This window comes from Capra hircus, chromosome 19 (genome assembly GCF_001704415.2).
Source record: "Capra hircus breed San Clemente chromosome 19, ASM170441v1, whole genome shotgun sequence".
NCBI lineage: Eukaryota > Metazoa > Chordata > Mammalia > Artiodactyla > Bovidae > Capra > Capra hircus.
The window spans coordinates 18294748-18317561 of record NC_030826.1 but is presented as its reverse complement, the minus strand read 5'-3'; the positions used below and the strand labels follow the sequence as shown (position 1 = coordinate 18317561).

At 35.9% G+C, this 22814-nt stretch overlaps 1 protein-coding gene across 3 annotated transcripts in view; it reads left to right on the top strand.

The window, feature by feature from the left end:
* The window catches only part of NF1 (neurofibromin 1), a 250845-nt gene that overhangs the window by 209129 nt on the left and 18902 nt on the right, over positions 1-22814 (top strand). For all 3 annotated transcript variants that reach the window (XM_018064268.1, XM_018064270.1, XM_018064269.1), the window contains 15 exons: positions 668-870; positions 4571-4764; positions 5807-5947; positions 6111-6390; positions 6878-7092; positions 7278-7339; positions 7495-7609; positions 8344-8445; positions 11136-11276; positions 13924-14050; positions 15620-15751; positions 17379-17514; positions 18895-19052; positions 22078-22200; positions 22606-22736. In XM_018064268.1, the coding sequence (XP_017919757.1) occupies positions 668-870; positions 4571-4764; positions 5807-5947; positions 6111-6390; positions 6878-7092; positions 7278-7339; positions 7495-7609; positions 8344-8445; positions 11136-11276; positions 13924-14050; positions 15620-15751; positions 17379-17514; positions 18895-19052; positions 22078-22200; positions 22606-22736 (2260 nt within the window). The remainder of the gene's footprint in view (positions 1-667; positions 871-4570; positions 4765-5806; positions 5948-6110; positions 6391-6877; positions 7093-7277; positions 7340-7494; positions 7610-8343; positions 8446-11135; positions 11277-13923; positions 14051-15619; positions 15752-17378; positions 17515-18894; positions 19053-22077; positions 22201-22605; positions 22737-22814) is intronic.

Genomic DNA, 22814 nt, shown 5'->3' with positions numbered 1-22814 from the left:
CTTTGGTTCTGATGGAACCTGGATATATATTATGGTTTGCATGCTCTTTATTTTTTTTTAATTCAGTGCTTTTATGTATAATAGTAGGAGTTCACTTAAGGAAAAAATGGCACGTGGGGGTAGGTACTTACTTATATTAAAAAATTGTTTGACCTCTAGTTTGTAGTATAAATTGTAGGACACCTAGAAAGAAATTTGGCAGATTCTAATGAAAGATTTTAGCATTGTAATTTTATGAGGACCATCTCATTTCTTGTGCTCCTGGTTATAACTAGATCTAGTGAGAAGGGGAGCCACAATTTGAGTTTTGGCCTCACTGAAAATATGGTATGCCTTATTCTGACTTTCTTCATATTGACTGATCTTAAGACCATAAAATTCTCATATTTTATATCCCAATGGAATGTCTTCTAGAAAGGCCTTATATTCGCTGTCGTTAGGAGCCTCAGAGTTCTCTTCTGATTATGTGGAGAATTTTCCTTTAAAAAAATATGATTGCGGGGTATTTGGGATTTACCATAGGATTACAAAATCTTATCTCTGATTGATCATAAAATTTTAAAATAGTTGATCTATGCTTGGTAACAGAATCATAAGTTGTATGTTATGAAAAATTTGAAATTATAAGAAAAAAGTTTAAAACAACTTAATTTGTGTTTTCTCCTAGGTCAGCTGCCTATAATCTTCTGTGTGCCTTAACTTGTACCTTTAATTTAAAAATTGAGGGCCAGTTACTAGAGACGTCAGGTTTATGTATCCCAGCCAACAACACCCTCTTTATTGTCTCTATTAGTAAGACCCTGGCAGCCAATGAGCCACACCTCACCTTAGAATTTTTGGAAGAGTGTATTTCTGGATTTAGCAAATCTAGTAAGTAATGATTTTTTTAAAATACTAACAACGATTCTAAGAAGATTCAAAGACAGTCCTTTCATTTCAAAATTTGCCAATGAAATCTTTAGTATATTTCCACTTCTTATTTTTATTTTTTGTCTTACTGAAGAAACTTCATGGTAGATCACATTAAGAAATCCACAAAAATTTTGGCAATACATGCACAGTAGGAAGATTTTGATATCTTGTATGTCTCTGCACACTTACAAAGTGTTTTTCATACCGTGTTTGAGATTAGCGTATTTCTCTTCTTAGCAGGTTATTCCAAATGTGTAAAATATCTGTGTTGTCTCCTTGATTTTAGGGAAGTAGTCATTTTCTCTTTACTTCAGGTTGAGTTTGAACTGTGATTTTATTGTTTATGTATAGTTCATGGAGAATGCAGTGGCACAAAATACAAGGTCTAGAGTCAACTCCTGACTTGGCTTTCGTAAACGTAAATTTAACATCTATTCTTTATGTCTATCCATCTTCAGACCCTGTATAATATAAATGTTGCTCTTCTTCCAGCTTATTTCCGGACATTTTCTTCCCCTCCTTTTCTCTCTCCATAATACATAAAACTTTTTAATACACTCAAACACATTTCTTGACTTTTCTGTGTTAATTGAAAGCTTTGGAAATTCAGTAAGACCAGATCACCATGTGTTTTTACAGCAAGAGATGTAGCATTATAACTCTAAAAAGAAAACATGTAAAACTTACAAAACAAGACAGGTATAAAGCTTTATTAAAACAATATTAACAAAGGTTTCAGTGAATGGACACATGTTTTGTGTTCCTGGATGAACAGTTCTTACCAAATTATTATAATTCAATTCAGTCCCTTCAAAATAGCTGTGAGAGTTGATTAAGAATGAGGCTTTAAATGATTATGCTATGCATTTCACTTGAAAATACAATAGCTAAGAAAATATTGAAAAGAAAGAAAAACTGAGAGAGGCTTGTAGTCAAAGCTAAGGTTTTTCCAGTAGTTAAGTATGAATGTGTGAGAGCTAGACCATAAAGAAAGCTGAACACTGAAGAATTCATGCTTTTGACTATGGTGTTGAAGATACTTGAGAGTCTTTGAACTGCAAGGAGATCAAACCAATCAATCCTAAAGGAAATCAATCCTGAATATTCATTGGAAGGACTGATGCTGAAGCTGAAGCTCCAATCCTTTGGCCACCTGATGCAAAGAACTGAGTCATTAGAAAAGACCATGATGCTGGGAAAGATTGAAGGCAGGAGGAGAAGGGGACAACAGAGGATGAGATGGTTGAATGGCATCACCGACTCAATGGACCTGAGTTTGAGCAAGCTCTGGGAGTTGGTGATGGACAGGGAGGCCTGATGTGCTTCAGTCCATGAAGTCGCAAAGAGTAGGACACAACCTAATGACTGAACTGAATAGTAATTAAAATGAATGTTCAAAAATCAGCAGTCAGATCACTTTAAGAGAAGCATGTTGATAAAGAAGTAACACAGACTAATAGGGGGAAGATTAAATCAGTTCAGAAATGAGGAGGCTGAGAAATGAATCAAGTTGGGTCTTCATCTTAACGCCAGACCACAAGATGATGCCAAAATAAGTTCTAACTATTTTTAAGAATTGAATATAAAAACTGGAACCATTTAAGAAATAGGAATAATATTTAATTACTTTGTGGGTGAGTAAGGACTTATGAAGCAAAAAAGTAATAGATTGAAGCAAAGGAAATGGTGAAAGTTCACTAACAAATTTGAAGAAATTCAGACTGAAAGAATTGTTGTTCAGTCGCTCAGTCGTGTCCAACTCTTTGCAACCCCATGGACTGCAGCACACCAGGTCTCCCTGTCCTTCACCATCTCCTAGAGCCTGCTCAAACTCATGTCCATCAATTCGGTGATGCCATCCAACTGTCTCATCCTCTGTCATCCCCTTCTCTTCCTGGCTTCAATCTTTCCCAGCATCAGGGACTTTTCTAATGAGTCAGTTCTTCACATCAGGTGGCCAAAGTCTCGGAGCTTCAGCTTCAGCATCAGTCCTTCCAATGAATATTGAGGACTGATTTCCTTTAGGATTGATTGGTTTGATCTCTTTGCAGTCCAAGGGGCTCTCAAGAGTCTTCTCCAACACCACAGTTAAGAAGCACCAGCTCTTCAGTGCTCAGCCTTATTTATGGTCCAACTCTCACATCCATACTTGACTACTGGAAAAACCATAGCTTTGACTATATGGACCTATGGTGACAAAGAAAGATTAAAAAAAAATTCAGTGTTGATGTCTTTGGAATTGTGAACAGGAGCAAGTTTTCTAGAAAGTAGTTTGGATGTGGATTTGGAGAACCTTAAGGATGTTTACAGCTTTTGGACTCATAATTCCTAAGGAATTTATCCTAAGGAATTAATATCTGTAGGTTTATCATAGCATTATTTTTATGTAGGTTTTTAAAATTCAGGTGTATCTTATCATCAATAAAGTGCCAGAATCTTAAATAAACAATTTGATTAATTTTTACGTGTGAATACATTACAAAACCCTCTCCCAGATCAAGATACAGAACATTTCCAACATCCAGAAATTTCCTCTCTGGCAACCCGTTCCCTCACCAACAGCAACCACTGTTATCACCTCTGTTGCCAGAGATATATTTTCCATACTTTTGTGCTTCACTTGACATGACTTACAATAGCAAAACGCTGAAGCAATCTAAAAGTAAACACTGAAGAACCAATTACATTATTCTTCTATGTAATCTTCATATCATGAAATAATATGAGGCCATTAAAAATGTTTTTGGTACAGAATTTCAATTTGGGAAGATTAAAATGTTCTGGAATGGATGGTGGTGATGGTTGCACAACAATGTGAATATACTTAATTCCTGTGAACTGTACACTTTAAAATGACAGGTTTTATGCTATATGTATATATATATATATATAAACATGATTTTAAAATGCTTTGGGTACTCTTGGTGAAGTTATATAGGGAATCTTTGCATTAATTTTGTATCTTTTTGTAAGTTTGGAGTTACTTCAAAATAAAAAGTTACAAGATGTCCTTCCTTGAAAATTTTTTAATGTTGAGTAAATCTCAGTGTAGTATATAGTAAAATAAACATTCAGAGCATACTGTGTGCAGAAACCAACACAATATTATAAAGCAATTATCCTCCAATTAAAAATAAATTAAAAAAACATTCTGTATGTAGCATAACTCTTAATTTTTGTGGAGGAGTTGGGATGGGTTACATGTGTGTAACCCGTGAATATACAGTATCTCTGTATAAATTTTAAAGCCTATGGAGAAGTCAAGTGATACAGCAATATATTGATACCAATTTCATTTTTATGATGATACTCTTTTTATCAAAGTTCCTATGATTACCGATATTCCTTTTAAAATGAGAATAAATGAGAATAAAATGAGAATTTTTAACTAGAAGAGAAGCTGCTAAAAGGGAGAAAAGTAAGATAAGACTTTTCAAAAATTGGCTTAATGACTTTGGAGGTTACTTTCTTTAAGGCTTGTTCTCTTTCTTCATCTCTGTCTTCAGTAATATATTTGCCAAGTCTCTTTTCTCCTGGCCTGATTCTAGGTTATGGTCATTTCCTTTTACATTTTTTCCTCCCAGTCTTTTATTTTGAGATAATCATTAATGGCATATTTATGGACCATCTGTGCTAATAATGTAATTTTTCCCCCCAGGCATTGAATTGAAACACCTTTGTTTGGAGTACATGACTCCATGGCTGTCAAATCTAGTACGTTTTTGTAAGCACAACGATGATGCCAAGCGACAGAGAGTTACTGCGATTCTTGATAAGCTGATAACAATGACCATAAACGAGAAACAGATGTATCCATCTATTCAAGCAAAAATATGGGGGAGCCTTGGGCAGGTATTGAGTTTTCTTAAATATTTATCTAGTACCTCCTTGGTACAGATATTTATCTGATACCCACATTGTGCAAAGCACTGCGCTAGGGATATAGCTATAGAAAAGACAGTCCCCTTTTTCAAAAAGCATGCCAGACACCCACCTAATCCCTGATCCACTTCAGAACTACAGGAGTCTGTGTCTCAGAACCAGAGAAAAACTAATTATTCTAGCACTCTTCTCCATAGCATTATTACAGTCACCCCACAGAGCCCTTGATGTGCAGAACCCACAGGTGTTGAGGGCCAACTGTACTATGCCATTTCTTAAGTGAAGGACTTTGATATCTGCAGGGGGTCCCAGAACCAATCTTCGTGGACACCAAGGGATGGCTGCATGTAGAATTTAACTGTGAGAGTCTGATACTGTTTCTGATAAGTAGTGCATTATAGTATATTCCAGTATCGTGTATACCACAGGTATCAGTAAATGTTTGCTAATGATGTTATTTGGGCCTTCTGCTCTCACTTATAGTTCTATTTTAAGAATGCTAATATTAAAATAGTATAATGTAATTTCTATCTGACAAGAATTATGCTACCATTTCTTCAAAGTAATCACTTAAGGAGGCAATACCCTTATTCAGATAATGCTGCAAATCCTCCACATTATTTTAAATGACCTTGGAGCCAGTTTTGCAGCTCTACAAAACATTTCAGTACTTGATGTCATTTCTTATATTTTAAAATAATTATACCTTATACTGCTGATACACTATTGTCTTCGAGAACAGAGGTGCTTTAAAAGTGAATGAAAATAATACACGTAGAGATTTAAAATTTTTGAATACCAATCTCTGAAGGAATTGAGTGACTGCTCTCATCCTTTTTGGATACTTTATGATAAATTTCTGACAAGTCTCTAAATAAAACCTAGTGTTTTGGAGGCCTCAGGTAAAACAGAATTTTCATGTTGATTGGACTGCTCCTTGAATTATTTTTAAGTTAAAAATTAAGTTGGTAGAATGACTAAAACATAAGTTAACCTTTCCCTCTTCCACTAGATTACAGACCTCCTTGATGTTGTACTAGACAGTTTCATCAAAACCAGTGCAACGGGTGGCTTGGGATCAATAAAGGCTGAGGTGATGGCAGATACCGCTGTAGCTTTGGCTTCTGGAAATGTGAAATTGGTTTCAAGCAAGGTAATCACTTTTCCTTTGTCTTCTGGGCTATGGTTTGATGTATCTGTTTTGGTTTTTTTTATCAGGAGGTTTTTTTTGTTTTATAACAATCACTTTGAAAAGAAATTTTTTGTGATAAAACTTTTTAGCTCCCATTAAAAATTTTTTTTTTGCTTCTTTACAGGTTATTGGAAGGATGTGCAAAATAATTGACAAGACATGCCTATCTCCAACTCCTACTTTAGAGCAACATCTTATGTGGGATGACATCGCCATTCTGGCTCGCTACATGCTAATGCTGTCCTTCAACAATTCCCTGGACGTGGCAGCTCATCTCCCCTACCTCTTCCACGTTGTTACTTTCTTAGTAGCAACAGGGCCACTCTCCTTGAGAGCTTCCACACATGGATTGGTCATTAATATCATTCACTCTCTGTGTACTTGTTCACAGCTTCATTTTAGTGGTAAGTTCTAGGAAAGCAGTGTGTGTTTTTACCAAGTCCTTTCCCCATTTTATACCACCTGATTAGCCTTGATTACCTATTTATTTATTAATATTACGATGCCTTCACACCAAGCTGCTTATTTAGATCTATAGTAATGACATGAAATACAGTCGAAATAGAAAAAGAATGAATTACTTTCATTCCATCTCAAGCCACAGCTGAGATGTTCTATGCACATTTTTCATGGAAACTCTAGTAGTTATCACCTAAGCTAAAAACTCAGCACTGGTTGACAGTGTTGCTTTCCTAGTATGAATTTGTAGATAGGGAGTTAATTGATGAACATGAAGCTAATGTATCCAGAGGGTTGATTGAGGGAACACTGTTAGGTAATTTGATATGATATTCAAATTTTATAAATTCATAATAAAATATGTGAAACTTTTTAATTTTTTTTTTAAATTGTATCTTTAAAGTCTTTACTTGTTCCTTTTCTCTTTTACAGAAGAGACCAAGCAAGTTTTGAGACTCAGCTTGACAGAGTTCTCATTACCGAAATTTTACCTGCTGTTTGGCATTAGCAAAGTCAAGTCAGCTGCTGTCATCGCCTTCCGCTCCAGCTACCGGGACAGGTCATTCTCTCCTGGCTCCTATGAGAGGGAGACTTTTGCTTTGACATCCTTGGAGACAGTCACAGAGGCTTTGTTGGAGATCATGGAGGTACAGAAGGCAAAATGATAAGAAGCTAAACTCATTTTTAAAAACCCACTGGTACTGTAACAGAAGAAATACTGTTTTATTCTGTTTTGCACTAATGCTTAAATAAAAACATTCCCATAGACTGTGTTTAGATGTTTCTAGAAACATTTACGTACATAAATATATTCAGAGTATCTTTTTTTTAGGCATGTATGAGAGATATTCCAACATGCAAGTGGCTGGACCAATGGACAGAACTAGCGCAAAGGTATGTCCCAAATTTAAGTTGCAAAAGTATGTATACTGTTGAAAAGAAAGATATCACTGCATAATTGATATTCTAAGTAATTATTCTATGTATTTATATGTGTATATATATAAACACAAAGGTTTTCATAAGCTCTTTGAATTTTTTAATTGTAGATTTGCATTCCAGTATAACCCATCCCTGCAACCGAGAGCTCTTGTTGTGTTTGGCTGTATTAGCAAACGAGTATCTCATGGGCAGATAAAGCAGATTATCCGTATCCTCAGCAAGGTACTTCCCCCTCTTCCCAAATATTTGTGGTTCCCAAGTTGTAAAGTATATCTTGAATTTTTCTAAGGGACATTTAAATTTAAATTTAATCAAGTATCTTATATGTTGTTTATTGAACCTTTAAAAATGGGTTTTGATTATTCATTATAATTCTTTGAAGTGAAGCCTCTCTAGAGAAGATATCTTTAAAAAATTAAGTATTTCTTTTGGCAGAAGGTACTCTTACTATTTTACTATAAGCATTTAACTAGATGATAAGATGAGCCTTACCTTTCTAAGGTGGCTCAGTGCTAAAGAATCTACTTGCAATGCAGGAGAGGCGGGTTTGATCCCTGGATGGAGAAGATCGCCTGGAGAAGGAAATGGCAACTCACTCCAGTATTCTTATCTGGGAAATCCCATGGACTGAGGAGCCTAGTGGGCTACAGTCCATGGGGTTGCAAAGAGCTGGACAGGACTTAGCAACTAAACAACAACAAAGACTAGCCTTATATAAAATTATGTAATGTGTAATTGCTATAACAATGCCTGACTTACTAGATTAGCATATAATATAGAAATACTTTTTAAAAAGATTCCAAATGTACTTACTAGCTACCAAGATCACCACAGCATTGGAAATAATTCTTGCACTTATTAAATAAGGAATTGTTCCTGAAATAATTCTGAAATTCAGTTTAGGAGTAAATGTTTTATTTCAATGAAAGTAACAAAGAATTCTGTTTCTCTAAAAGGCTCTTGAGAGTTGCTTAAAAGGACCTGATACTTACAACAGTCAAGTTCTGATAGAAGCTACAGTAATAGCACTAACCAAATTACAGCCACTTCTTAATAAGGTAATTACTGTGTAGAAAATGAGTGCATTTATTTTGGGTGTTAGTGTTAAATGTTATTTTCTTCAAAGAGTTCAGAAAATAAGATGGATAGAGAAATTACAAAAGAAAAAGCTGTAGTTAGAGTAGAACATCTCACCTTAAAATTCAGTTGTTTCATTTACATTAGAGGAAGAATGTGTTCTTAAGTGCTTGGGTACTGTCTTATCAGTGCTTAAAGGAAAGATGGATATATATTCTTCATTCTTTCATCCAGTTGAGCATCTGCTATGTGCCAAGTACTGTTTTAGGTGCTAGAGATATAATACTGAACAAAGCCAATAAAATTATCTGCCTTCATGGAACTTTTATTCTGGAATGAATGTGAAAGTTGAGGAGTAGCTAGATAATAAAGTAATTAAAATACATGATACGTTAGTTGGTGATCATTATTGTGGAGAAGTATAAAGCTGGGGTAAAGCGCACCTGATAATCAAAGGAATTTGGGTGCTAAGTGAAGATAATGTTTAAGGGAATACGATAATAGTAGCCACTGTTTTAGGATGGTCTGAGCTCATCTCAGGTTTGTGACCTCAGGCAGGTCATCTGTACAACATCTGGACCTTATGTTTCCACATTAATAAACTGACTAAGTAATGGCGTAGTATTATCTTCCAACTCTAAAGTTGTATTCTGTGAATTGAGTACAAAGATACGCCAGATTGAGAGAGCTTACAGAGAAATAAAGACCTGTATGTTCCTGGTATTGAGCTATATGTTCTACAGACATTCTAAAATGGCCAAATTGGGATTCTTTTGCTATTCCAAAATTGATATTTTTGTGTGCACAGTTAGAAAAAGACGCTGTGCAGTGCTAACTGTAAGGTCAAACTGAATGGAATGCATCTGGTCCAGATGCTTTTTTAAAAAGTCTTCCAGCTCTTCTGCCTCCTGCTTCTCACCTTTTCCCAGCAAAGGAGGATAAAAAAATTCAGAAGTGATTATAGCTCCCTTAAGGAGAAACCTATTACAGGGGGAACTTAATCATCCCTGTAATAGGTTTACCTAAACACCCTGGATCCAAACAGAACTTAGAGGTTTAGCTAAGGAATTTCCCAATCCCAGTCAGGATCCATTGGGATTTGTTAAGGAATTCTAATTGACCATCTGGACCTACGAGCCCAAGTTTTCAGATCTGTATCAACTAATGCAGATGTTAGTTTCTGAAAGCAGAACAAGGGAATGACTAGAGAAAGCAGGGTGAAAATACAGCTTAAAGGACTTGGAATCACATAGTCCAGAAGCTTGCACCAAATACAAGGAATTAGCTCAGAAATTACTCAAACCTATCTCAGAGCTTTCTCCAAAAACCATAAAGGGACAAAGATTCAGCAGTGCAAGCAAAGATCAGATGAATCAATCCAAACTATTATGGAAGACTAGGGGGGAAAGTTTTAAGTAATATTCTGGCTTGACATTTGAATCATTCTCTAACAACTAAAATTATCCTTTCACTTAACTGCACCTTTAAAGAAGGCTTAGATGAGGGTTTAGCTACTCTTGTCAAAGACAGTCTAGGTTGATCTGAGTGACACACAAAACACTCTTGTTACTGGCTGACCAACTTTTCAAAACCATTAAAAAAAAAAGAAGAAAAGGGGGTATCTATGAAAATTATGAACCTTCAGTTGCACCACTTTATTACCCAATGCCAGTAGAAAATTAACTGACCCGCAACCAATTTAATTCCCAAAACAGTAGAGAAAGCTTGAAGAAAAAAAAAATCTCTCCTTAGAATTCTTGTCCTGAGGGCAGTAACTCCTACTAGGAGAACCTGATTTTCTCTCCCTGTGCCTTGAGACCCAGAGCTCTCTGGATCACTTATCTAGACTGTCTCTTAATTGCTGAAACTGAGGTGGGGAAAGGAAAGAAGCCTTTTAAATTTTCTTATTCCAACTTATTTACATTTTGTTTATATTATATCTGATTCATGACTAAGTTTAGAAAATGAAGGTATTTCTCTCATTGTATCTGTTTGGATATATGTATGTCTCAGTATGTTTCTTTGTCTTTGGATAATATTGCTGAGGTTAATTTGTAAAATGAGCTCTAACCACCCTAAAGAAAAATAAGCACTTGCAAACCGAGTAGTTCTAAATACAAGAGAAATTAACCTAAGTGAATTTCAGGTTCACGTGAATTAAGAAATATTCAGTATTAAGTACCTGGTATTAATATTTGTTGATCTAATTAATATAGACATGCTTAAAATATTAAGCATAATATTTTCATTGTGCCTAGGTTTAATATGTTAAATAAAGTGTTGTTATATCTGTTACAAATTTGTAAGCAAGGAAAGTAACTCAACTAAAAAAACTTATAAGGAAAGAAAGTGTAAATGAGATAGGAACTTTTAGGTAAACTCTATCAAGGGGCTACCCCAGCGGCTCAGCTGTAGAGAAGCGCCTGCCAGTGCAGGAGATACAGGTTCGATCCCTGGGTCGGGAAAATTCCCTGGAGTAGAAAATGGCAGCCCACTCCAGTATTCTTGCCTGGAAAATAACCATGGACAGAGGAGCCTGGTGGGCTACAGTCCATGGGGTCAGGGAGTCAGACACAGCAGAGCGCACATGCATGATCTCTTGTATCCCGCAATGTGTTCTGATGAGACGGTGGTGTATCTTACTAACCTGGAGTGCGTCTCCCCTGCCTAGGACTCTCCTCTGCACAAAGCCCTCTTTTGGGTTGCTGTAGCCGTGCTACAGCTCGATGAGGTCAACTTGTATTCAGCAGGCACTGCACTTCTGGAACAAAACCTGCACACCTTAGACAGTCTCCGGATATTCAACGACAAGGTAAACAAGCTTTCGGTTGGTATTTCTAAACTATGCATGTTAGAGTGTCTCCTTCTTTTTTTGTTGTTATCTTTTAAAATTAGAAGAGATCCATCTTTAAATATGAATTTCTGTGTAACTGGTTGTGAATATAATTCCTTACTAGCGCATAAAAATGGTTTAAACTTTGCATACTTTTTTATAAAAAAATAGCAAAAAATAGTACTTGCCCAATATTGGTAAACAGAATAAGGATAAAAATATTGAGTAATGATAATAGCTACCTTGCTAGGCTCTATGCTGTCTTATGCACTGTACATTCATTAATTGTAATTTCATAACCCAAGGGTAAAGGTTAGCATTCCCCACCCCTACTTCACTTCTTGAAGAAATAATCTAAAAATAAGCTCACTTTTATTGAATTATGGTACTTAATGAGAAATAGGTAAAATTAGAAGCAGATAAGGAGTTTGGAGGCATCTAAAGGAAACTTTCGGATATTTAATTATGCTAGCTTTTTGTTTGCTTAATCCCACTTTAAAACATATTAATTACATCACCACCCCTCTTAACACCTATTAGTCTTGATTGAGATTTTATTTTGGTTTGCAGAGTATAGTAAAAGAAATACAATAGTAAGAAATTTTATTCGTTTTGTCTTTGGAGAAAAAAAGGAAAAGCGTCTAGGAGAAACGAGGAATTTTAAGATAGATATGCATATATAATAAGCGATTTGCTTAAAGTAAAATTAACAGAGCTTGTGAGAAGAAAGAAACAGACCAGAGCATGGTTTTATGTGTGAAGATGCCTGGTCTAAGCATTGTTTGTTTTGTCTTCCAAATAGTAGTGTACTGTAGACCCAGAATAGCTGGGGCTCTGGGAAATATGGAAACAGAATTTTAGATGTAGAAATTATCTTAAAGTTTTATCATCCATTTTATAGGACAGAAAAGAACAAAGAAGTCAGGTAACTTGTTCATGTTTGTACATCTGATTTGGAACTAGAATCTCTCTTTCCTAATCCCATTGCTCTTTTCTGGAGTGGCCTTGGGACAGTGGTGGTCAGAGAGATGGCTAGCTATTGGCCTTTTGTGTGAATATAGGATATTTGCAAGTGAAGTGTTTGTCTAGGAATATCTGCCTTGGCATTTTCATTGCCAAAATAGACCCATTAGCAGAAGTTAATATTGACTTCAGTGCCTCAGAATACTAGGAATCAGTTAATAAAGCTTGTTAAAAGTTACCAGAATGAAAGATGAATAAGGTCTGAGGATCTGTTATTTAACCTAATGACTATAGTTGATAACACTGTATTATAATTGAAATTTGCTAAGAGAGGAGAACTTAAATGTTCTCCCCCAAAAAGGGGGATGGGATATAAATATGTGAAGTGATAGTTTATTAACTTAATGGGAGAAATGTATATGTGAAAGGATATACATTCATTATTCAAATCATCACATTGTACACTTTAAATACCTTACAATTTTGTCAGTTATACCTCAGTAAAGCTGAAAAAATATATATGCATTGAACTTATAGTAAATTAATACTTTAATATTTATGTAATATTCTGCAACTTGCTTTTTTTTAACAATATGAACATCTTTCTAAAGCAGGTATATATACACACACACACAAAATTTCATGTGTGTGTGTGTAATTCTTCCTCATGACTGCAGAGTATTTTACAAAATGCATGAGCCACAACTTATTTAACCATTGCCCATTGATGAACATTTGATTTGTCTGTTATCTTTTTTTATTATAGAAAATGCCACTCTAAACATCTCTCTGCATTTATTTTATAGTCTATAATGTTTTTCTTTCTTTGAGGTAGAAACCTAGACAGACCTGAACATGACCCTAAATACTTTCAGTTTTTGCTTTAAAATAAAATCTCTGTGTATAAGAGAATCACAGGGCTTCTTTTTTTAAAATGCGAATTCCTGGGTCTTACCACTTCCCATGATTCTGAGATGGAACCCAGTACTTTCCACCCTTGAACAAGCATCATCAGTGACTTTAAGGCAGGTATTCCTGAAACCACACTTTAGGAAATACTGTTAAATACCTTAATTTAGAGGTCAAGTTACATAGCATTTTGAATTTCAGTTCTTTGTTTTACCACACTAGAATGTCAAATTCGCCAGGGCTAGTAGTTTTTGTCTGTTTAGTTCACTGATACATCAGTCAATTGATCAATCTGTAAAATGGAGCTAATGTCTGTTACACAGAATTGCTTTAAGGTTTCAGTGCAGTAATGTTGTGTAGCAGGCACTCAGTAAATATGAGTTCTCTTCATTCTCTTAAGTATCCAGTCATAGTACACAAAGTGCCAGCTACAATTCAGTGCACAGTCTCATTTAAAATAACAGTATAGGTTTTTAAAAGTCACCAGGATATAAATTGACAGTCACTTATTTTGCGTTATAAATCAAAGCTGTTGTATCTTCCATCACCTTATTCCCTGCATGCTTGACTCTTTTGCACTAATTTATTTGTAGTACCTTAAATGTTCTATGGTATTTTGTAGTCATCTGAAAATAATTTTTCTCAACCTGAAAGGATTATTTACCTTGTCATAGCTGTTGAATGCAAACAAAAACCAATTAAGTGATCCTTCTTGTGTGAACCCTATCAACCATCTCATGATTATTTTTAATAGAGTCCAGAGGAAGTGTTCATGGCAATCCGGAACCCTCTGGAATGGCACTGCAAACAAATGGATCATTTTGTTGGACTCAATTTCAACTCTAACTTTAACTTCGCACTGGTTGGACACCTCTTAAAAGGTAGAGGCATTGTGTCAAAATATTTTTATGAAATAGTATCAAGAAGCCAGAAGTAACTAAAATAATTGATATAATTTGGCTCATATGTCTTACGTTAAATGCAAACTATATGTCTTAGTGAGTTATGTTTTGTTTAGTATGTATTTTAATACAGCCTAATTTCCATATCAAATACCAAATATCCTTTAGAAAGCAAGGGAGTTGATTGTTATACAATTTCTAAGTACTGAACTTTCTAATAGCTGTTCTAGTAGTTAATGATACTTAAGTATCTATTTGGTTATCAAAATAAGACAAATTACAAATTAATAAATGTTATTTGAGTAACTCATGTTAGAAATTTGAGATTTGACCAGAGATTGTCTTAACTTGTTACTAATTTACTGTTGTTCAGTCCTGTTATTACATACCATAGGACCTCGCCCTCTGGTCCCCATTCTCCCACCTCCACATTTCTGTATTACTTACAGCAATGATCTCCAGTTATTCCTCAGAGTCGGCTCATTCAGTTGCCCACCTGACTTTACTCCCTGTTTCTGACTTCACTAAATGTTAGCTTTGGTTGATTAATCTGATACAGGCATGGCCCAAAACTGCATTTAATAGAAATGGCATATAGGGTGAGTCAAAAGCAAAAGCACTGTAAAGTATAGCCTGGGATAAGTAGCTAGCATGAATTGCTGGTTTTAGATTTGGTCAAAATTAGAGACTCAAGCTAGAACTTGAATCTGCAGTTTTGTATCAATTTAAATGATTGAGGCTTGAGGGATCATAGAGGTTCCCCCAAGTTTTTAACCAGGTACACACACACACACACACACACACACACACACACACACACTGGTGTGAATGTATGCATTTTATTTCACCACCTTATGAAATCTGCAAAAAAAATATTGACCGTTCTAATCTCTAAAGGGAGTAGGGATTGCTCAAAAGATACTACACTTACTGCAGGATACCAAGAGATGAATTGCAACTAGGCTGATAAAGTGCTTGCTTATTCTGTATTTCTAAAGGAATATGAAATATTTCCAGTATAAAAATCCCCTGTTTTAAATGGAGTTGCATTAGTAATTAAAAGCTGTCCAAAGATCAAACTTACCCCCTAATCAACCTAATCCTTTGACCTTTGGGAGCATATAGTCCTTGTATCATAAGGCTTTTTCCTTTAACTAGAAAAAAAATTAAATGATAAAACCCTGTTTTCAAAGCATACCTTAAGACAAACTACAATAATAGGCTTTTTAAAAAAAATCCTTGTGCTGTTGTAGGGAATAAAAGGTCTGAAATAACTATAGTCTTTGCTGATTTTCCTCTCTCTGAGGTACCTTATTGTTCTAGGGAGCATTATTCTGTTCTGCACATTTTTGGTGCTTAATCCTATATGTAATTAATTAACTGTTTACATACGTGCATATTTTACCTTCCCCAATGGCTAGTCTCAGAATGCAGGAGTTACCCCTTATATACTTCTCTTCTTTGCCGAGTTGCTAGTCACAGAATAAGAATTCAACAAATGCTTACTGAAAGAAAGAATTAACTTCTTTTTGTTTTTATTTTTTCTAGGATACAGGCATCCTTCACCTGCCATTGTTGCAAGAACAGTCAGAATTTTGCATACACTACTAGCTCTGGTTAATAAACACAGAAATTGTGACAAATTTGAGGTGAATACACAGAGCGTGGCTTACTTGGCAGGTAAAACACAAAGTAGACAAAATTAATCTTACAGGTGGCACTAGTGGTAAAGAACCTGCCTGCCAATGCAGGAGATGTAAGAGACAGGGGTTTGGTCCCTGGAGGAGGGCATGGCAGCCCACTCCAATATTCTTGTCTGGGAAATCCCATGGACAGAGGAGCCTGGTGAGCTATAGTCTATAGGGTCACAAAGAGTAGGACATGACTGAAGTGACTTAGCATGCACGTATATATCTAAGGACCACAGAAAAGGTACAGACACCTATGGGTCCTTCTGCTGATTCCTTGGCAGAGCAAAGAGTTCACAACTCAGTCCCGTGGTATTGGTTAAAATTTTGGAAGTTTGCCAAAATATTTTTCCTTATAAAAGAATTTGCATTAGTATATGAAATAGGTTCTCTTGTCATCTTTGGTTCATGAAACTACATAACTCCCTGTTGTCTGTTATAGAATCTAAGTGCCTGAGCCTAGTGTCTTGAAGGAGAAGGAAATGGCAACCCACTCCAGTGTTCTTGCCTAGAGAATCCTGTAGACAGAGGAGCCTAGGGCTGCTGTCCATAGGGTTGCCCAGAGTCAGACACGACTGAAGCAACTTAGCATGCATATGTGCATTGGAGAAGGAAATGGCAACCCACTCCAGTATTCTTGCCTAGAGAATCCCAGGGACAGAGGAGCCTGGTGGGCTGCCGTATGTAATATGGGGTCACACAGAGTCGAACACAACTGAAGCGACTTAGCAGCAGCAACAGCATCTTGAGCCCTGAAGCAGCCCTCCTGATTCTGTCCTCTTTCTCTAAATGTCACAGGCTCATTTTTTATTTCCTTTCGAAATGGATGGGCTATTTTAAGCTAGTCTACTTGCCATCTACTAGAAGTGCCTTTATGTCTCTTTAATATTCATTCCTGATGCCATTTGTTTTGCCTAGATTGTCTGCCCCTCCCCTCCTTCCATTATAGCATCCTCGCTTGCTATTGCCCAATTTGTGTTTCTCCTCAGCAACACTTGGCACTTATATGTAACACAGTTTTTGCACATAGTCTTTTTTTTAAATTGGAGTATAGTTGATTTACAGTGTTGTATTAGTTTCTGCTGTACAGCAAAGTGAGTCACATACATATATATATATTCACTCTTTTTAAGATTCTTTTCCCATATAGGTCATTACCGGGTATTGAGTATAAACATAGTCATTTGATGGAAAGTGCGGATTCCCAGTTTAGCAGACTTCAGTTAGTGTAGCAACTTCTTTCAGTCATTTGACCTTGAGAAAATCATTTAACATTTCAAAGTATTTTTCTTTACCTAAGAAATGGACATTATAGTCCTGGCCTGCTGACCTTTTTTGTTTATTGAGGTCAAATATACATTAAAGCGCTAGATTATATAGATACTGTTTAAGTCTCTGTTTAATGTTTACATGCAGGCTTCCAAAACAGATGGTAAACCCTTTAAGATAAACAAATCTGTCCTAAGGGCTTATACCCTTAAACTTCATACTCTTCAAGACTCTTTACATGCATGTTTAACAGCTGTTACTCTCTTTAGGAACTTGTAAGAAACATATCCTATTTTAAGTCATATTTGTGATTTATTAAATTGTTAAATCTTCCTTCTTGTTTCTTTTAGCTTTACTTACAGTGTCTGAGGAAGTTCGAAGTCGCTGTAGCCTAAAACATAGAAAGTCTCTGCTTCTTACTGATATTTCAATGGAAAATGTTCCTATGGATACATATCCCATTCATCATGGTGACCCTAGCTATAGGTAAGTGGGCTTCTCCTCCCATCATCACATAATTTTCATCAGGTTTTGATTTTCCATGCCAGTGGTGTCAAGCAGCAGAGTAATCCAGAAGGTAATATAGAAGGGAAACTAAAGATAATCAAGGAAGAGTGTGAATCAAAACTCAGTTTATAAATGTTCAATATTTTATGTGGGTTAGTAGTGAGAAGGGCTTCCCTGGTGGCTCAGACGGTAAAGCGACTGCCTGCATTGCGGAATACCTAGGTTCGATCCCTGGGTCAGGAAGATCTCCTGGAGAAGGAAATGGCAACCCACTCCAGTAATCTTGCCTGGAAAATTCTATGGATGGAGGAGTCTGGCGGGCTACAGTCCATGGGGCTGCCAAGAGTCGGACATGACTGAACGACTTAAGTTTCTTTTCTTTCTTTCTTAGTAGTGAGAAAGTTCTTCTTACATTGTGCTAATTAGTTAACATTACTTTGTCTCTTTTTAAGCATGAGTCAGTTGGATGATGAAGAGATGATCTTGAAAGTATCAGATTGTAGGAGAAGGCCTAGGAAAACCTAAGTTGAAATATAAGCAACGTTACAAGCTTAATGATAGAAAACTGAGGTATACAGATTTGTAAAAACATATACATGCCAGCATATTTATGTATTTACTCATATCACACTAAAGTTACTAAAAATTTTTCTATAGTGCACATTTAGATAAGATAATCAAATTATATTTGCTGTCATGTATGGCTTTGGATAGCATGTTTTTCACTAAAACATAGAGAAATTCCATAAAATTGGCATCATTTGGAGTTTTTTTATATTTTCAGTCAGTGGTACCTTTAAGTGTTAGGTACAGTGTTGAACATAGGAAAATAATCATATATTTGTAGAGCTTGTATCATTAAGTTTATCAACATCCCACTTTTTAATAAAAAGCCCTTGGCATTTTCCAACTGAGATGTTAACAATGTATGCAACAGCTTTCCAGGCATACTTGGTTTTCAGTAGTCTTACTCTTTAGTCATTCCTATGATTATATTTATTTGAGATAATGCTGTTTTTGTTATGGAAAGTAAAAAGGGAATTTGCCTGTGTTCCCCTTGGTTTTTAAACCAGTGGTACGATTGCCTATTTAGACTTGATTTTCTCTTATTAAAAAATGAATGCAATACAGTTAAGTTGAACATTTGTTGAGTACCAGCTATGTATAAGATGTCATGGCAAGAAAATGGATACCTCCTGGGGATAAATTAAGAGTTTATTCTCCAAAGTGCTTTAAAGTACAGTTTTAAAATTAATTAATCACTGCCGTTGGGAAATAGGACTGCCAATTAGAAGGGCCAAGAATGCTTGTTTCTGTCATCATGTTTATTGATTCTTCTCAATTGTTTTAATCTCTCAGGACACTAAAGGAGCATCAGCCATGGTCATCTCCCAAAGCTTCTGAAGGGTACCTTGCAGCCAGCTATCCACCTGCAGGCCAGACCAGTCCCCGAGCCAGGAAATCTATGAGCTTGGACATGGGGCAGCCTTCTCAGGCCAACACGAAGAAATTGCTTGGTTAGTTTATCTAAATTATGTAGAAATGTTTAGAGTTGTTTTTAAAAATGATCAGATACTTTCACTCTTGGAAAATTATTTTAAGCTCTTAAAGATTATCATAATGTTCTGTTTTTGATGCCAATGATAAGAGAGTTTGATAGATCAGTTAAGCCATATCAGTTAAGACAGAGGAATGAGAATGAGATCTCAGAACAGTTTTGTGGGGGATTCTTAGACTAAATATTGTGGCTGTACTTGTTTTATTCTGCCTTGGCCAGGCAGCAGGTAAATGAGAGTAGGAGAGACATTAGGTACCCACAGAAAAGGAGTCGTCTCACAGCATTCAGATGCAGGGCCTTTAACAGTATATTTTCCAAAATTATCATCTGTGGACAGAATACATCAATATGCTATGAAATGTAATAATACTATTTGCCATCTTTTCTTAAAAAAACAAAAAGATAAAGAGTTTTTGATTACTGTATTTTTTAATTACTCTAAGAAGATAGAATTCTTGAAAATGAAAACTGCTCTTTTATATCAACATTTGCCCATGAGAAATACACCTAAAATGCTGTGAGACCCTTTCCCTTTTCAAAAGCTGAAGTAAAGATCCCACCTCACCACGGATTGAATACAAAGGTGCTCTTACACGGCTTTGGCTAAGGAAGTATCAAATAAGTAACCTGCCAATAAACCATGAGAGAATCTGAAACCGTGAATGTTAATCACTATGACTAGTCACATAAGACTGTTCTCTTTTGTTTGAGTTTCTTTCTGTTTATACTTTGCCACAAATAATGTTCTAGGAGTTTTCTGGTTACTTAGTGTTTTGTGATTCTCAATTTTCATGCCAAGGACATTGTAAATGAATAACTAACTTCAGAGAAAATGCAATATTGAATTCATTCAACCCATGTGCTAGATTAAAAAGTTATATAGTCTTTGCCCTTGGAGGAGCTCATAGTTTGATGGCTAAGACATAATCATACAATCGCAACAGCATACCCGGGTGCCATTAAATATGTCTTGATGAGGGAAAACTGAGGATTGGGGGAAATTAGGAAAAGCTACAGAGGTGAAGTAACATTTAAACTGGGTCTTAAAGATTTGATACCTGTTTGCCAGGTAGACACAGGATAAGGAAGGCGTGCATTCAGGAGAGGTGGGAATAGCATGAATAAAGCAAAGTCAGGAAAAGCAATGGGGTAGGAAATGAGGCTAGAGAAGGCTTGGAACTAGTTTGTAGGAGACTTTGTGCCATGTTAAGAAATTTAGCCTTATCACATATCCAGCAGAGATCTTTAAATAGGGAAGGGACATTACGAAATTTTATTTTTAGGAAAGGTTTTTGGCTACAGTATGGAGAAAGGGAAGTTTTTTGGCAAGGGAATCATTTAAGAGATTGTTACAGCAGTCCAAGCAAAAAATGGCATAGGCCTACACTAAGGCAGGAGCAGTGGAAGAATGGAGAAAAGGAATCAGCTTTGGGACTTCAGTTTAGTTCAGTTCAGTCTGACTCTTTGTGACCCCACGAACTGCAGCACGCCAGGCCTCCCTGTCCATCACCAACTCCCGGAGTTTACTAGGGTTTGATTATATGGGCCAGGTAGGGCAGGAGAAGGCCGAGGAAGATGTCAAAAGTTTCTGGCTTCAAAAACTGTCTGGATAGTGACTCCATTTGCAGAGATTGGGGCTAATATATTTATAGCACAAGGTAATTCAAGTTGGTTGATACTATATGTGGGCTTCCCTGGTGGCTCAGAAGGTAGAGTCCCCCACACAATGCCAGAGACCCGGGTTCAAACCCTGGGTTGGGAAGATCCCCTGGAGAAGGGAATGGCTACCCATTCCAGTATGGAATACCTTCAGAATTCTCGGAATGTATATCTAAGAGATAAATGAAAACACACATCTGGAGATCAAGAAGAGAAGTGGACAAGTGGCATATTTAGAATTAATTAGCTCATTAGAGAGCTGAAGCTGTGGGAGTGGAAGGAGATCTCCCTGGAAGAATGCAGAGTGTAAAGTAAAAAGGAAGAATGAAATTTGATATTTTAACTGGTCACTGACTGAATGTCTAGCCTTGTGACTTCAAGCTAATTTCTTAAGTGATGGCTTCCTCAGTTTATAGGTATAGAAAATAAAGAAGTTAGACTAGATCCTTTGGGCTGTTAAATTATTTGACCTTGATTTTTATGAGTATTGTGAATAATTATTAGTATTAAAACTTGAGGTTAATAGAAGATTAAATTTCTCAAGTGTTCAATTGTCCAGATGTGAGTATAGTGGCTTCAGTTCTGGGTTTTAAAAAGTAATACTGTCACAAGTATTTCAGATTTATTTTTAGAGCTGCACCAAGAAAAATAAGAAAATTTCTTATAATACAAATAACAGAAATATGTAAGTTCCAAATAACCCAATTTCAATACTTTTATTTTAAGAAAAAGTTTTTCAACAGTGATAGAGAATGTGATTAGAGAAACTCAAAGCCAAGTAAATGGTCCTGCTTGCTATTTTTGAAGCATCTCCCAGTGTATCTATTATTTAGTACTTTCAGGCATGCAGATCCTTTTCTCAGAGCTTGAAGAACTAAAATCAAAGTTTGATTTTGCCTTCATTTGGAAATTCTTCATATGTTAATGACTCATTTTTGCCACCAGCAGAATGCTTTAAATTGAAAAAAGGCGGTTCAGACATAATTGATCTTTGCTACTAAGTAGTGCCTATCTCTGTACTCATTATTAAATATTATGCTTGCTGGTGGAGTTTGGTTTACCTCCAGTGTAGTAAATGTAATCTCAATTTGATTTGGACCAATAAGGCACATCCAGTCCTGAAACAGCACAGCTGTTTAGCCAAAATTCCTTAAGAAGATGAAATATGTAGACGAGAGGAACTCTGCCCCAGGGATGTTTGAGCTTTCTTTGGGTCCTAAGTGAAAATGCAAACACTTTATGCCCAAACATTTTCTTTTTAGTATATTCCTATTCACAGACACTGTGGTTAATAAACTTCCATATTCTGTAACTTTTGTTTATAGGAACAAGGAAAAGTTTTGATCACTTGATATCAGACACAAAGGCTCCTAAAAGGCAAGAAATGGAATCAGGGATCACAACACCCCCCAAAATGAGGAGAGTAGCAGAAACTGATTATGAAATGGGTGAGAAACAAAGTTAATAACTAATCTAGATCATTGAAAGTAAGGAGGGAGAGTACATTAAAAGCCATATTTGCTTTCCAGCCATTCTTAGTGTTATTAGGATGAAATATAGAAACATTTGCTCTTTTTCAGATGATAAGCTGTACAGTCCTTAAAATGACAAATATCCTGAAATATGTGTGGAAAGTAATCATACATAGGATTGTAAACAGCATCATAAACAGCTGGCCAGAACTTTCATATATAGATGAATAGTAATTTTGTATGATGTTTATGTTGATATTTTAAGTGTCTATTAAAAAGCTATTGAATTATAGAAGTGACATTAAAATATAGCAGGTGAAGTATCTAGTGTGTTGTATTCGATTAATACAGCTGATTGTGTTAATCCATATCTTACCACAGAAACCCAAAGGATTTCCTCATCACAGCAGCACCCACATTTACGCAAAGTTTCAGTGTCTGAATCAAATGTTCTTTTAGATGAAGAAGTACTTACTGATCCGAAGATCCAAGCACTTCTTCTTACTGTTCTGGTAATATTTTTTGCTTTTTATGTATTTTTTCCCGGTCTACTCTTAGAAAGCCCTTAAGTATTAAAAACATGAAAGGAA